Here is a 17926-nt window from a genome sequence, read left to right as displayed (position 1 = left end):
CTCCAGAGAATTACCAGGTGATCTTTCTTAAGCATATATCTGGTCATGGTATTCTCTTTTGCTCAAAATCATCTAGGCGCCCCTTCATCCCTTATAAGCCATGTTTTTCATCATTAAACAAACCAAATGATGTCAGCAAAAATGGTACAATAGACAGAGCCAAAGACCTGTCCTTCCAGAGAAACATCTTAAAACAAAAAACAAAATCAAGGAAAATTGTCAAAATCAACTTTGTCAAAACCCCGGAAAATAGTCAAAGGTTTGTGTCAATTGCCTAACTGTTGAACCAAGAAAAAGAAAACTCAAAACCAGGAGGAAAGTTTTGCAGCTTTTTGGCTTGCCCTGGCCCCACCCTCCTCTTCAGTTCAGCATTGGTCTTGTGGACGACAGACAGCCGCCCTCCCAGTATGGCATTTGATTTTTGGATCTTGAGGGAACAGACCAGATTCTTATTCTAAAAACAAGTGTGTCTGTTCACACTTGTCTGGCGGCTACCTAAAGGACTAATGTGAGTTACTTTCCTTTGTTCCTCACCTAGTCTGAACTCACTCAAAGCTGAAAAGCAGCTAACAATGTTCAAGTAGTAAGGCAAACAAAAAACCCTAAGCCACCAGGGGCAAAAAATTATAGTTCAGATAAAAAACAGATTGCCTAAAGCCTGGGAAGAAAAGCTGGAGAGTTTCTTTGAGAGATTAGGTCATTCAAAAGTGTCCAAGTACACTGGGGAATTTAGAAGCTACATTCATACCCAAAACAAGATGCATGTTCAGAAAAAACCTGAGGGGGGGCCTACATTTCCCTCTGGCTGACAGCTAGGCTCAGTGCAACCCGGAAGTGAAGGCTAAGGCCTTCAACTGAAATTAAAGGACCAACTTGAAGCTGCACAAAGAAATAAAAATCCAGACAAGGTAATTACATATGTTTAAAAAAAAAAAGAAAGAGAGAGTATTATGGGCACACAATGTATAATGATGTGATTTGTGGCAATAACAACATAAAGATAGGAGGGAGGAACAGAGGCGTATAAAACAGAGTTTTTATATGCTACTGAAGCTAACTGGTATCAGTTCAAACTAAAACGTTATAAATATAGGATGTTAATTAAAATCCCCATCATAACGATAAAAAATCTATAAAATATACAGACAAGGAAATGAGAAAGGAATCAAAATGGTACACTACAAAAAAATATCAATTAGGCACAAAAGAAGGCAGTAATAAAGGAAATGAGACAAACAAAAAAGCATAAGACATACAGAAACAAATAGTAAAGTGGCGTAAGTTTTTCCCTATGAGTCACTGAGTGGAAGTGGATTAAAAATTCTAATCAAAAGGCAGAGATTGGAGGAATGCATAAAAGGCATGCTCTAACTACATGCCATCTTCAAGAGATTTATTCTAGATCAAAAGGTTTCAAGTGAAAATATGGGAAAGATATTCCATGCAAATAGTAACCAAAAGAGACCTGGGTTGGTTATGCTAATATCAGATAAAACAATCTTTTAGGCAAAAGCTGTTACAAGAGTCAAAAATATACCAATAAAGGGGTCAATTCATCAGGCTGACATAACAACAAATATGTGCACCAGACAACAGTGGTCTGAAACATATGAAGCAAATGTTGACAGAATTGAAATGAGAAATACAGTTTTACAGTAATAGTTGAATTCAATATCCCACTCTCAATAATAAGTGGAACTTTTAGACAGAAGCTCAATAAGGAAATAGAAAACCTGAGAACGTCATAAACCAACTAGATCTAACAGACATAAATAAAACACTGTATCTAATAACAGCAGAATACACATTCTTCTCAAGAGCATGTGGAATGTTCTCCAGGACAGACAATACATTAGGCCACAAAACAAGTCTTAATAATTTAAAAAAAAAATTAAAATCATAAAACTAACTTCTCTGCTTCTATATCACAATGGAATAAAATGAGAAATCAATAACGAAAGGAAAACTAGAAAATTCACAAATACAGAAAAATTAAACAATCCTCTCTTTTTTTTTTTTTTTTTTTTGAGACAGGATCTTGCTCTGTCACCCGGACTGGAGTGCAGTGGTGTGATCTCGGCTCACTGCAGACTTTGCCTCCTGGGCTTAATCATTTATCCCACCTCAGCTTCTTGAGTAACTGGGACTATAGGTGCACATCACCATGCTCAGCTAATTTTCGTATTTTTTGTAAAGACAGATAAATTTTGTATTTTTTCAATGAGAAAGAAAAGGAATTTAATGAGCAATAAGAAATCATCTGGAGGTAAAAAAACTCATTGATAAAAGTAAGTACCCAGAAAAACACAGAATATTATAACACGGTAATTGTTCTGTGTAAACTACTCTTAAGGAGAAAGACTAAAATATGAGCCAATCAAAAATAATAAGGACAACTTTTCAAGACACAAACAGTACAATAAAATGTAAGCATGGGGAAAAATTAAAGTATAGAGTTTTTATTAGTTTTCTTTTTGTTTATGCAATCAGTGTTGTCTTTGGTTTAAAATAATGGGTTATAACATAGTACTTCCAAGCCTCATAATAATTTCAAATAAGAAAATATACAACAGATACACAAAAAATAAAAATCAAGACATTATATCATAACACCAGAGAAAATCACCTTCACTGAAAAAAGACAGATAGAAAAGAAAGAAGGAAGAGAAGACCACAAAACAACCTAAAAACAAATGATAAAATGGCAGAGGTAAGTCCATACATATCAGAAACGTTGAATGTAAATGGATTAAACTCTCCAATCAAAAGATGGAGAGTAGCTCAATAGATTTTAAAAAAAACAGGACCCAATGATCTGTTGCCTACAAGAAACATGCAAGAGGTACCAGGTGAATATTTGTAGATTATATGGCACTTATCTTCACAAAAGTAAGAAGAAAATAAATGAAACTTAAAGTAAATTTTTGCTACCATTACAAAATTTGGAAGTCCAGGGGTTGAGTCACTAAAATTTATACTAATAACTACATTTGATTTAGATAAAATGAAGCACTCTACAAAGGTTATATAAAAGTTGTCACAATTTAGGTTACATTTGACATATTATATTGCACCCCACGTTTTATATACTGGCTTGATTTAAAAATCGTTTTTGAAAAAAGACACTTACTCTCTCTCCTTTTCCGTCAGCTTGTCATTGATATTGTCTTTGATTGTTGATCTAGACCCTTTATGAATTATAGGATATCTGAGGGGCACTTGCAGGAAAAAGGAAATCATGGAGACCAAATGTGCAGTGTAACCAAGGGCAACAGCAATGCTTCCATCATCTTTTGCTGTAAATTCAAAAGCAGAGGAAAAGAAAATAACTATTTACCTTATAAATAACTACAAGATAATAAATCATTTAGAAGAATATCTTATAGAAATATGCGGTACATAAGATATTAAGCACTTATCTAAATTATATAAATTTGATGCAAATTTAAACATATTAACAAGACTTGAAATGTCATCTACTAACTGCATGTAAAATGATTTCCCAATAATTAATATGAGATTAACATTTGATATATATCTTAAAGCAAGAACTCTTACTATGTCCAAATAACCATCGCTTGCTTTCTTAGCATTTTTACAAGGAGAATTAATACTTGAGTCTATTGTATGATGTGAAAATTAGCTTCAGAGGTTTAAACATAAAAAACACACTATACAGTGGTTATATATTTTATTCATTAACAATTTCCTAGGCAATACAGTTGTACTATTTTACAACATTATTAATTCTAAAGGGAAATGAAATAGTATAATCATTCTTCTGGGGCATGTTCTTGATATTGAAAAAGGCAGTGTTACATAAATAAGCCTATGCAGTTTGACGTGGGGTAAGCGGGAAAATGTTTTAAGCAGCAAAAGCAAAAGGTAAAAAACCACTGTTTACATACCATCCTATTTATGCAATATAGGTGGAAGCAACTACTAGGAAAAAATGCATGTATCCTATAATCAGACATAAACATTTAGCTTTCAAAAAGCCACAGATAATTACATTTTTTAAACTTATCCAGATTTCTGCCACTATCTATTAAGTGATAAATGATGATGATTCATGTGATAAGAACAGGGAGCAATATAATCAAAAGTTTTAAAGTTCCCCCAAGAGGAAGGAAATAGGAACTTTCCGGTATACAGTATTCCTAAAATGCTTTTAAGAGTGCACAAGTGCATGTGTGTACACTCATGCAGTAAAATGTTTAACACATAATCTGGAATATCCCATCTGGCTAGGGAAGAAGGGCCAAAATGATCACAATGACCATGACTTGACTATTCTCTGACTTCTAAAGGTGGCTTTAACCTTAATTACTAATAAAAATTTTTGCATTCTTTCTATTTCTACTTAATATGGTAGAAATGCCACTATAGCCACTACAGCATTCCTCAGTGAATTCTCTACCCTTAACTACCATAGCAAACTATTGGTTTTTCTTTGATAGTCTTATTAAAATATATATATATATATATATATATATATACACACACACACACACACACACACACACATTTTCTGTCCAGAACTGTCTGTACTACTTTATATATGACATTCATTCACTAACAATGTAATTTAAACACCTTTTAAATGCTATTTCATTTATTTTACAGATAAAGAAACTAAGGATCAGAGATTAAGGAATCTTTCCAAAGTAACAGAGCCAGTAAACAGGTTGGCTTGACAACCAATCCTCTACCCTTAACCAGTCTATTGTACTGTCTCAGAACTTTATTGTTAAAAATTAATATAACAATTATTATTTTTTTTAAAAGATGGGGTCCCACTATGTTGCCCAGGCTGATGTCAAACTCCTGGGCTCAAGTAATCCTCACGCCTTAATCTCCCAAGTAACTGGGACTACAGGTGTGTGCCACTGTGCCCACCATATTTTAAAAATATATTTAATACGTTTTCCATATTACATATAATGATTTTTTAACTTGGAAGCCTCGAATGTACCAAGCACGTGACACACATGTACCACCTTAGTTTCTTCACAGTTTTCTAGTAAAAGCAAAGAACACATAAAATGTCTGAGAGTCCTCGATGACTTGCACAGTACTCAACAGAAAATGGGCTTCTCAAGGAATGTCTGTTCTCTAAAATAAGCTCATGGGAAAAAATCAAACAGCAGTCATTTTCCACCGACTACTGAGTCATGCCCTAACTAACTAGAATCCTAATTATTTTTAGAGACCATGTCTTCTTGTCCCAGTCCCACCCAAGTACCTTGAGTACTGCTACAACACTTTCCTTCTGCTGAAACCCATACATCATAATACCTTAGAGGCTAAAAGTACTTTATATTTTAAATTTGTTACATTATAAATTCATTATCACACAATAATAGAACAGAAACTTCTGCAATCACTGAGTCTGATACTACCAACTTGGAGAAGAGACAAATGAGACCCAGGTGGTATAAATGGCTTGGTCAAAGCCATATAGGTAGAAACTGTGAGTGGTGAAATAACTGAGAGAACTGTGTCCACAACTCTCCAGAAGATCTATAAAGGTGTGGAGTCACAGCTGGAACTGTGAGTTTCTTCCCAGGTCACCGAATTCTGCCTCCTGCTTTCCGTAAAGATTAGGGTTTATCAAATTTAAAATATTCCTGTCAGTAAAAGGACTTGATCTTTAAATAACCACCTTTTAAAGGGAGAGGGAAGAGGAAGAGGAGGATCTAAAAACAGATAATACTATGCTAACTTGCAGCTTCCCTGTATGTTCTTTATACAAAGCTTTTCCTTTCCTATATGACCTGACAGAAGAGGTTTGGAAAACTTCTAGAATGCAGCAGGCCTCTTAATTAGCCTTTCAAGCAGGTCAAATGCAAACTATGAATATTTTAAAAATATCTAATGCTAAACATTCAAGCATCTATATTTTTTCCATATTATGAAAGGAAGACTGCTAAAGAATTGTATTTGTGTATTTTGAGACTACATCCACATCTCTATTAAAAGAGCAAAAAGTTAGTTTTCTAACATCACTTCCCACCAATGAACAAAACAATTTTACTTAAATTTAAAGATTAAAAAGGCATCTCTAAGAGGAATCTCACACAAAAACAAAAAAACAAAAAGAAATAGCACACACTGAAAATTGAATAATACTGGAAATCAGCTTTGATTCAGGTTATTCACACTCAACATTCTTGCCACAAGTCTTCCCACTCCACCTATTAAACATTCTAGGTTTCCCATTCCAGGCCATAGTGCTCCATCACAGCCTCAGTGTTAAACATTGTGGTGTTAGATTTCCAATATTGAAGCTTTATATTAAAAAGCATTTTAAAAGGACCACGAGTGAAGCATTATAGGGCTCAAGGGTATTCCAATGCCCTCAAAAGGAAAACCACCTCCTGGTAGGGAAGTCACTTTCATCACCCCAAGACCACTGAATCTCCAGTGGGAAAATGTGAGCTCATGTGGTTAATTATGGCTCTTGCAGGCCATGCAACCTCAGATGTCACATTCTGTTGCCAATCACTTTAGCTAAAAAACCAAAAGGTTTAAGGTTTCCAGCATTCTGAGATCTGAAAGATTTTTTTACCTGCCACAGCCAAAACCCAGCTCTCCAGGGCGTGCTTTTCCAGTAAGCATTAATGACGTCCCTAACACCTAATGCAGAGCAGAGGTTTGTGTACCTTATGCTGTTCTGGTGTTAGAAAGGTCACAGACGATAGTTTTGTGAGTGAGAAGCTGGAGCAGGAGTGAAGGGTCCAGGGAGAAACAGGAATGAACCCTAAGATTCAGGTATGTGAAAAAGATGCTAATTCAAACAAAGTTTTAAGGGGCTTGAAAATAAAATAAAAAATCACAGTTTCCTCATAATAAATATTTCTGGATTATTTTTTAAATGTAAGTAACCACTCTAGGCTGCAGCTTTTGTGTAATTTTTATGACAACAAATTCCACAAACACACAATGGCCATGACAACATTATAAATTAATTCAAATGTTCCTTTGACTTATAGGTTGGACAAACTATTAATATTCAAATGCATCCAAGTACAATAAGTGATCTAAAAGCTCTTACCATCCTGCCTTCCCAATCACTGAGGCAGCTGATTTGTTAAGGAACCAAGCACCCACTGATCCAGACAGGACAAAATATTTAAGACTCTAATCACTGCCACAGCAGCTATGGAATCATTCCATGTTCTCAATGAGATACTGTTTGACATATGGACTCTCCTTTCCAAGAAATCATGCCTGCATAAAGGGATACAGACACAGAAGGAAATCTGGGTCTCATTACCACAAAAGGCTCTCGCGTTATGGATTACTTAAAAATACGCACGCACAAACATTTTTTTAAGCTAAATGTCTCAGTCAGTGGAACTCAAATGAAGACCCTTCACTGGACAATTTTCTCCCATTGTGTCCAGGTCTCCTTGGCATACTCCAACAGTAACTTACCCATTTAGAAAAGCACAATAATAGTGGGGCACTATGGTGGAGTTTCCCAAACAGTATCATCCCATGCAGTGTAAAGTCTATCCCAGCAAAGTCTCATGAATATCACAGAATAGCCAGCTTGGAGTTCCTTTACTACAGTCTCTCCCAGAAAAGCAGCTGCTATAGAATACTAAAAAGTTGTCACAAGTTTAAAGAGGTTATCATTCAAAGCAAGGAAGTAAACTGCATTGTGGCAGGAATAATATGAATCTTAGAATCAGGCAGACCAGGAATAATCTTAGCTTTATCACTGGTTATTATGGCTCCTTGAAAAAATTAATCTCTCTGAGCCTTAATTTTCTTTTTCTTTTTTTTTTAAATTTAGGGTTCTTTCCTCACAGATGAAATTAATTCTCACAATTGTGAGAATAGGGCGAATGTGAGCACATCATATTCTATGTTATTATATTTCTTTTCCTTTTTTATATTCTATTTTGAAATGGGTTCTCACCCTGTCACCAAGGCTGGAGTGCAGCTGCATGATCATAGCTCACTACAGCCTCAAACTCCTGGTCACAAGCAATCCTCCCACCTCGGTCTCCCAAAGTGCTAGGATTACAGGCATGAGCCACCACGCCCAGCCTATGTTATTATATTTCTACTCACCCAGCCTACAATGTCTTCTTACTCTCTTTCTACTGGAAAACAACATTTTGTCTCTTAAGTCAGTGAAAGCATCATCTTCTCTATAAAATTTTCCTGATCCCCTCCTGATAGAAGTAATTATTCTCACTTTTTTGAGTACCATGTACCTTGTATAAACTTCCAAGTACCTGACACAGAGTATGAATTCAGTATTTCTTGATTGTCTTTATTACAAATCTGATATCCTGAACGGAACTGTAATCTCACTAGGGCAGGATCAATGTCTTAACTATCTCATACCCTCAACACCTGGCACCATGGATGACATACAAAGAGCATTCAATACATTTAGTCAATGGAAGTGCCTTGCAGGATACTAACATAAGATTTTCTTTTTTTTAAAAGACAGAGTCTCGCTCTGTTGCGCAGGCTGGAGTACAGAGACACAATCTTGGCTTGAACCTTCGCCTCCAAGTTCAAGCGGTTCTGGAGCCTCAGCCTCCCAAATAGCTGAGATTACAAGCGTGTGCCACCACAGCTTAAATTAGCCACACCAAGCTGATTTTTTGCATTTTTGGTAGAAACAGGGTTTCACCATGTTGGTCAGGCTGGTCTCAAACTCTTGACCTCAAATGATCTGCCCACTTCAGCCTCCCAAAATGTTGGAATTACAGGTGTGAGCCACTGCGCCCAGCCAACATAAGATTTTTAAAGTCCAATATTACTGCATGTGCTTCTTAAAATTTCTGATTCCTTAGGTAATGGGGAATGAATAGGACCTTAAAATAAAATTAAACATTTATTTCATTTTATCTCACATTTTGTTTTTCAATAACTGCACTAAAAAACTACAGGTAGGGAATTTTTTCAAATCATTCTGTATTTAGCAGCCAGAGTGACTTTTAAAAGCCTAACTCAGCTCACGCCATCCCCTTTCTTGAAGTCCCTCAGGCATTTCCTACTTCCTTGATAATAAAACACCAACTCCTTACAGTGACCTCAAGGCCCTGGCTGCCCTCTCCTGCCTCCTCTAATGTAGCTCTTCTCCTCGCTCACTTAGGCTCCAGCTGTACAGGTCTGGTCTTTTCTGTCCTTTCTTCCTCTCTCTTTTGCAACTATTCCAGTTACGTTTATTGAGTACCTTCTATATGAAAAGCTGTTTCAAATGTTATTTCATTCAATCATCACAATAAATTACAGATATAGATGTCTCATTTTATAAGAAATTAAGGTAAAAGATTACATGATTTACCCAAAATACAAGTCTTTTCTCACATTCCCCCACCCTGAGTTTTTTTAGAGATGCCACGCCCATTCCTCCTTCATCATCACCTTTGTACTTGCTGACCTGACCCTTCGCCCAGAAATACTCTTCCCCCAGCTGTAGCATAGATGACTCCTTTTAGCCTTCAATTTTTATACTTCTCCTTAGAGAGGTCTTCTTTGACTGCTTTATCTAAAGCAGTTTCTTCCATTCTCTGTGACAGCACATTCTTTTATTAAATACTTGCTACATACTTATTTTCTTGCTTACTGGCTATCTCCCCCAGTAAGCTCCATGGAAGGAGAGAAAATGTTTACTTTCTGGATCTTTGTATCCTCAAAAGGCACAGTGCCTGGCATTTAGGTGTTCAATGAACATCTTTTTTTCAATGAATGATGTTCTACATCCCAGGAAACTGGTACGGGGCACAAGTACTCAATACATTTACTAAATGAATAAATGAGGAAAATGATGCGCCATGGGCTTCAAGACACCACTACTTTGCCTAAAATTAACATCAAAACACTTTTGTGAATGTCTTACAGAGATTTGAGAGAGCAGTATGAAATGGAAACCAAACAAATCCCAGCTATATTATTGCCTAGCTTTGTGGTCTCAAGCAAATCACTGAATACCATTTTCCTTATAGGATCCTTTTGTTTGCTTTTGTGAGTATTAAAGATTAGGAAAAATCTCTTGCATTTATAGCTATGGTATACCTCACTTAATTTTCACAACAATCATGTAAGATAGGTAGGGCATAAATTAATAGTTCATTCAATCAATTAGGAAATTAAAGGTTACATGACTTGCTCCAAATTACACAGTTTATAGAAGGGGAATCAGGACTTGAACATAGGTCTTCCAAGTCCTGGTTTATCACTCTCCTTTCATCACGTCTGAACCACTCACAGGTAAGGGCCCAAGGGGGTAACAAATTAAAGCAGTCTTAGATGTTAAATGACAACCAATAACAACAGCTTGTTTATAGGAAAATGAAAGTTCTGGTCAAAACTAGTAATGCTCTCTTCTTCAGCAGCTTCTCAAGTAGATAATATGCTGGCTTTGGGAATAATCTATAAAGATATCTAGTAGGCCTCAAAGCATTGTTTAGCCTAAGGAAAAAGAACCCACTTTACTAACAATAAAAATAATCACTTTACTGATATGCCAAAGAAAATATATTCTTTGGGAAACTTATTTATTTTAAAAATATTTATTTAATACTTAATATTATTATTATTTGCAAAAAGAGTAGGAAAAAAGATTTTAAAATATAGAAATTACTAAGGATCATATTCTATACTACCGTTAATGTAATTTATTTATTTATTTTAAGTTAAAAGATAAGAGAAATGATAGTATAACAAATTAAGCCTGTGGTAATGGAAACATCACAAAATTAAATTTTCAAATACTTTTCAGGTCAGCCGTAATGACTTTCTAAATAATGACTGAACAGATTAGCGTTTGCTGTTCCTCTGCTCCCAACTACACACAAATTTTTCATGAAAATCAAACCAAAATTGGAAAGGCAGTTATCTGTATTCTTAAGAACCCTACTGCCTAATTTGCTTTAAGCCCATTTAAAAACTGTTTTCTTTTAAATTTCTAATATAAGGTTCAGTAATTATTTTTCTATGATCGGACCTAACATTCTGTCTCCTATTAGGGAGTCTGACACAGATACTTGCAATTGGGAAAGGACAGAGGGTCCAAAAACTCTTTTGGATAAAGTGCTAGGCAACCAACATTTCAAGATATTCTATTTCCATACATTAATATATGCCAAATCTTTCAAAACAAAAAATTAAAATACCTTGGAAGTCCTCAGAATTAGGCAACTTGACACTGCATACAAAGTAATCCTTATGCTCATTCTGTGAATTTAATTAAAGAATGAAATTAATAATTAAAGCGAAGAAACTCGAAGTCAAATCTCAAAGAATTCAGCAGGTTGGTGCTGACTCAAAGAAAACACTGTTCTTAACTCCAAGTATTATCATAATTGTTGAAGCTGGATGATGAGTACATGACACTTCATTCTACTCTCTCCCTATCTTTACATATACACTTGAAATATTCTACAATAACATTTAAGACATCGTGTCCAAGGGAAAAACCATGTAAAATTATCATTATAAAAATATCCTTGGTTCATTCACATATATAAATGGTTTAATAAGATTCTATAAGCAAACTCAAATCCTATTAGCTTTTTTCTCTGAAAATTAGTGTTTTAAATCACTTTGCATTAAAAAGAAAACTACCAAATTTAGCAGATTTCGTTCTCTGAAAAATAATACTAATCAATTTTATTAAAGTTTTCCTTTTCCATTCATTCTAAGAAACTAAGCTCGAAAACCTAATAGCCTGACAGTTACCCCAGGAATATCTTTAACCCTAATACATGAAAATTAATTAGCAATCATATTCTTAAAGCAGTGCACATATATCTGCATGTCTGTGTCAGAAATAGTGATAGTGGATAATGCGGTTAAGTAAAAAGATCCTAAAGAAACCAAAAATAATTTGGCAGTGTTTCACACGATGAGTGCGTCCCACCACCAAACTGATATAAATAAAATTGTGGAACCTAAGGCCAAACAAGTCTAAATCTATGTTTTAAATAGACATTCACTCCTGAATGAGTCATGACAGAGCACATGATTAAGCCTAGAGCAATGAGTTTTTTCACTGAGAGGAAATTTCACACAGAAATTATCTTTTCAGAAAGAAAAATATTTTCAGAAAATTTGAAACTTACCAAATCAATAGGGTAAATGTAGGAAAGCTCAGAGAGTAATTGTCTGCAACGAATTGTCAACTGAGCATTAGTCTTCAAAAAGAGTTCTCTAATGAGGAAAGAAAAAAATATATTTATTAAAAATATATACTTGCATGCTTTGCAACATTTATTTCCATATAATTAATGCAAAGAAAGATTATACTATCTGTAACAGGCCACAGAAACTCAGAAGTAGAAGCATAAATAATAGCCACCATAAGTCTTGACCTATCTCCAAATAGTATCAATCAAGTTAACTATATACTGAATGCTACTATGTGTGATCAGTACCATGCTAAGATATGTAAAGGGGACTAGGAGTGGTGGCTCACTCCCGTAATCCCAGCACTTTGGAAGGCCCAGGAATTCAAGACCAGCCTGGGCAACATAGGGAGACCCTGTCTCTACAAAAACAAAAAAATTAGCTAGGTTTGGTGGCATATGTATGTGGTCCCAGCTACTTGAAAGGCTGATGTAGCAGGACCGCTGGGGCCTAGGAGGTTGAAGCTGCAGCACACTCTGATCATGCCACTGCACTCCAGCCTGGGCACCAGAAAAAGACATTGTCTTTGAAAAAAAAGAAATGTAAAGGGCACAAGTAATCATTCACTTGGCATCTGCAAATGGCCTTATTTAGTTATAACAACTCTAGTAAGTTGATATTATTATACCTATTTACAAACAAGGAAACAATATTTGGAGAATCTGAATAATCTGACCAGGATTTCATAGTCAATTTAATGAGGCCAATTTGATTTCGAGAAAGATCTGGATAGTATTTCCTCAAGAAATATTCTATATTTCACTCATAATTACATATAATTACCTCAAAAACCAACATATACTATGAGAAAAAAACGTATAAAGAACAAATAAACAAAAAGCTATAACATGAGATTACCCAGCTCTTCTCTTTTTTTTTTTTTTTTTTTTTTTTTGAGATGGGGTCTCACTCTGTCAGTCAGGCTGGAGTACAGTGCATGATCTCGACTCATTGAAGGCTTGACCTTCCCAGGCTCAGGTGATCGTTTCCTGAGAAGCTGGGTCTACAGGTGCACTCAACCATGCCTGGCTAATTTTTTTATTTTTTGTACAGGTAGGGTTTCATCATGTTGCCCAGGTTGATCTCGAACTCCTAGGCTCAAGCCATCTGCCCGTCTCAGCCTACAAAAGTGCTGGGATCATACGCATGAGGCACTGTGTCTGGGACCAGCTCTTCTCTTACACTACTTAAGAAACATGACCAACAGATAAAATACCTGTAAAATAAGTTGTCTGATCAACTGTGTCAAGAATTTAAGAACAAAAGAAATTTAGGAGAAACTGTAGGTCAAAGTGTAAAAAAACTATAGTATAATGCAAAGAGCACTGTGATATAATATGACATATATATGATCTTTCTCCCTGGTTCTTATCACAGAGCACCTAAAAACTCTTGGAATTTCCTTAATGATAAGAGTGTCTTTTGCTATTCATTATGAGCCCCTTTTGATCACACCAGAGTTTATGCTAACGAGATGACTTAAGGCAGGGCTCCTAGACAGGATGGAACTGGCCACTAGAAAGATCAAGTGATGAGAGGGTTGGACTTTCTTCCCCATCCACCAACCTCTGAGAAGAGGGCTGGAGCTTGAGACCTATGCAAACTCTCGCACAACAAGATTTAATGAGCTTCCAGACTGTGGCAGTGTCTGGAGATTGATACGCACAGACAGGGCATGGAAGCCCATGCTCCCTCCACCATACCTTGCCCTGTGCATTTCTTCCATCTTGTTCATCTGGATCTTTTGTAATGTCCTTTATAATAATCCAGTAAGGGTTAAGTAAATGTTTTTCTGTATTCTGTGAGCTGCTCTAGCAAATTAATCAAATCAAGAAGTGGGTTATAGGAAACTCTATTTAATTTCTGATTGACCAATCAGAAGCACAAGTCACAACCTGGGGCTTGCAACTGGCATCTGATGTGGTGGTAAGGCAGTCTTGTGTGAATAAGATCTTAATCTGTGGCATCTGATATTATTTGCAGGAAGATAGAGTGAGAACTGAATTAAATTATAAGACATACAGTGAGGGTCTGCTGGAAAATCTAATGTCAACAGTGTTGCGCTGAGTGGTGTGTAACAGTACAAAAATCACTTTTTTTCTTATTGAAATAGCATTAAAGACATAATGGGATCTAGTCCTGGCTTTGCTAGTGGGCTGGACAAACAGGAACTTACCAGAGCCTTGTCTTCCTATCTGCAAATTGAGAGAATTAGAATAGATAATCTTTATGGTTTTCTCTAGGTCTAGCATTTTTGAATCCTCAACTGCTAAAGCTTTTTGAAGAAAAGTGCAGGTGGATGGACTTTCCAGGAATAGTGAGTGAAGATGAGCAAAAGAACAGAGGTACCAATGAATTAAGCATGTGTTGGAAAAAATGAAGATAAAAACTATTAGCATTTGTTAAATGAATGTTGGGAGAGTGACTAAAATTAACTCCAGTTGCATAATAGTGCCAATTTATTAAAGGCTATTTGAAAGTTAAGCAAAAGGATCGCCATATTAAGAAGATAAAAACGCCAGGCATGATGGATCATGCCTGTAATCCCAACACTTTGGGAGGCTGAGGCGGAGGATCACTTGAGGCCGTAAGTTTGGGTCTAGAACTTATAGTTCGAGGTCACAGTGAGCTATGATTGCACCACTGCACTCCAATCTGGGTAACAGAGTGAGACCCTGTCTCTGAATGAATGAATGAATGTTTCCCCACATTAAAAAAAAAGTTAAAAAACAAGGTAAAAATGGTATTTTTAAGAGGAAAGTTCTGATAGTAGCACGGAGGACAATCTGGAAAGATGAAGAAACTGATGTTAGGGAGATAATCTAGTTGTTAAAGTAATCCAAATGAGCTAACAAGAAGCAGAAGTAAATCTGAAAAAAATATTTAAAAAAAATCTATAAGCTATAGAAGACAGGAGGAAGAAATTCAAATATTAAACCATGATGCTGTGACCTGAGAAAGTCAAATAGTGTTCATGTTTCTGATTAAAACTACATATTAGGGGCTTTCATAACTGGCCTCTGGCACAGTGCATAACACACAGTAGGTGCGCAATGAATATGTATTGAATAAATGAATGTGGCACTGAGGCATATGGACTACAAATTAATACCAGTAGTTTTAAAGAACGCTGCTTGTTCAAATCTATCTTCACAGTAAACTCAACACTCATAGTAATGCTTCTCAGTGTGCACTTACCTCTTTGCGGTGCACTCCTTCCTCAACTCATTTAGGGATTCCTTCTGGAGTTGAAGTTTGAGGTGCTCAGCTGAAAATGCACTTCCTAGGAAGAAAAGGAAGGAGACAATTCCACATGTAACATAGGATTACTCAATCACAACCAAAGAGGCCAAGCCCAAAATCCCTGACTGTAAGAGGGAAAGAAAAAGAGTTAAGGAAAGTAGGTTGAGTACAGAGATCTTTCTAGGGAGAGTAGCTAGAATAAATTTCCCTATTGGTCCAATTTTCACAAAAGTCCAGCCTCTGGCAGGAGCCTAAGAGTATATGCCTAAGACTCTCTATCTATAGATATTTCTCAATTACTGACTGAGAAAGATGGTCAATAATTGATAAGATTTTAAAATTCAAATTTCACTTTAAAAAAAAGGGTGGTTAACTCCTTTCCAACTGAAAATGCTATACAATAACATTACTGAAAGTATGTTTTAAAAAAGAGTAAAAAGTACCTGTATTTTGACTACTATAATATAGTTCATAAATATGAGTAGTTTCTATGAACTGTCATCTTTCTCATAAATATCATTATTTACCGTGCCTGTAACCCCAGCACTTTGGGAAGCTGAGGCTGACAGATCACTTGAGGTCGGGAGTTCAAGACCAGCCTGGCCAACATGGTGACACCCCATCTCTGCTAAAAATACAGAAATTAGCTGGAAATCGCTTGAACCTGGGAGGCGGAGGTTGCAGTAAGTCAAGATCTTGACACTGCATCCAGCCTAGGCACTAGAGGGAGACTACATCTCAAAAAACAAATCAGTAGTTAGGAAATGTGTAATCTGATTTTTCAACTATTTTTACATCAAGACAGCCTGAATGTGAATTACAGGAATATTCCATATTTTAAATGACACCCTCATTCCTCAATTTTTTTTTTTTTTTTTTTTTTTTTTTTCATACAGGGTTTCTCTCTGTCACCCAAGCTGGAGTACAGTGGCATGATCACAGTTAAATGTAGACTCACCCTCCCCAAGCTGAGGTGATCCTCCTGCCTCAGCCTCCCAAGTAGCTGGGACAACAGGCACATGTCACCGTGCCCAGCTAATTTTTAAATTTTTTGTAGAGATAGGATTTCATCATGTTTCCCAGGCTGGTCTTGAACTCCTGAGCTTAAGCCACCCACCTGCTGTGGCCTCCCAAAGAGCTAGGATTATAGGTCTGAGCTACCATGCCCTGCCTTCCCACCATATTTAAGCACCCTTCTCTTCTCTTTCAACATATTATGAAGACCAATAAGTTGAGAACTCTGACCCCCAATAGAACTTAACCAAGGAACACAACTTAACTTTTTTAGCCCACCATATAACTTTTTCCCAAATCTACACCTTAATGATATTTTAAGACATTTAGGTTGACACCCTCCACCCCCACATACTTCATCAGAAAGCATATGAATTCTTCTACCACTAGAGAAACATGCAGTATCATTTTTCATCCCAGATAAATTAGGCTGCCTAAACTCAAATAGCATTAAGAAGACCATAAATAGGACCAAAGACAGATCTGGGCTTCAAAATACAAATGAGTGTCCCCCTCCTCAGTTCAGAAGACTCTAGAAAATGTTATTACATGACCTCCCCTTAAGAAAATTCCTTGCAACGTGATAGAAAGGAAATTTTAAAATATATATCCTAACCAGCTAACAAATGGGTTAAAATGTAACATATCAGGTTCCTTTCTCTATCAAAGCTAATGCAGTTTAGCAGGCTGGTCTCGAACTCCTGGCTCCAAGCAATCCTGCTTTGGCCTTCCAAAGTGCTAGGACTACACATGTGAGCCACCACAGCTGGCAATATATCTGCCTTTATATTCAAAGTGGATTTCTTGAAGACAGTATTTATTTGGGTCTTGGTTTTTGTTTTGTTTTAAATCTAATCTGGATAATCTCTTTTGTAACTAGGATGGTCAGACTATTATACCTAATAAAATCATTGCTATGATTAAATTAAAATCTACAATTTTGCTAGCTGTTTCCAGTAAGTTCTATCTCTTCTTTGTTCCTTTTTTCTCTCTTTTTAAATGCTTTTGGATTGAGTATTTTTTAGTATTCCATTTTTCTTCACTATTGGCTTACTTTTTAATCTCTTTAAAAACGTTTAATGGTTGTCCAGGAGTTTACAATATATATCTTTAATTAAGCATAGTCTACCTTCAAAAATAGGTCAAGCATACCTTATCCGAAATGCTTGGGATGGGAAATATTTTAGATTTAAAATTTGTTCAGATTTTGGAATATTTGCATTATACGTACTGGTTCAACAACCCTAAACCCCAAAATCTGAAATCTGAAATGCTCCAATGAGTATTTCCTTTGTTGGCACTCAAAAAGTTTCAAAGTTTGGAATATTTTGGATTTCATATTTTCTGATTAGAAATATGCAACTTGTAATATTATACCACTTCATGTAGAGTATTAAAAAACTAAAAATAGTACACTTTCAGTTCTTCCTTTTCCTTTTTTTTTTTCTTTAAAAAAAAAAAGATGGGGTTTTGCCATGTTGGACAGGCTGGTTTTGAACTCCTGACCCCA

The 17926-nt window shown here is 35.9% G+C and overlaps 1 protein-coding gene across 6 annotated transcripts in view; it reads right to left on the bottom strand.

Annotated features, from left to right (window-relative positions):
• Window positions 1–17926, bottom strand: part of UVRAG (UV radiation resistance associated) — a 317013-nt gene that overhangs the window by 120593 nt on the left and 178494 nt on the right. For all 6 annotated transcript variants that reach the window (XM_032259109.1, XM_032259107.1, XM_032259108.1 and 3 more), the window contains 4 exons: window positions 15358–15442; window positions 12096–12183; window positions 11148–11208; window positions 3131–3296 (listed from right to left, as the gene is read on the bottom strand). In XM_032259109.1, the coding sequence (XP_032115000.1) occupies window positions 3131–3296; window positions 11148–11208; window positions 12096–12183; window positions 15358–15442 (400 nt within the window). The remainder of the gene's footprint in view (window positions 1–3130; window positions 3297–11147; window positions 11209–12095; window positions 12184–15357; window positions 15443–17926) is intronic.

This window comes from Sapajus apella, unplaced genomic scaffold (genome assembly GCF_009761245.1).
Source record: "Sapajus apella isolate SASKATOON/1434 unplaced genomic scaffold, GSC_monkey_1.0 scaffold106, whole genome shotgun sequence".
Lineage (NCBI taxonomy): Eukaryota > Metazoa > Chordata > Mammalia > Primates > Cebidae > Sapajus > Sapajus apella.
The sequence above is the reverse complement of the archived record's forward strand: the minus strand, read 5'-3'. Positions and strand labels throughout refer to the sequence as shown.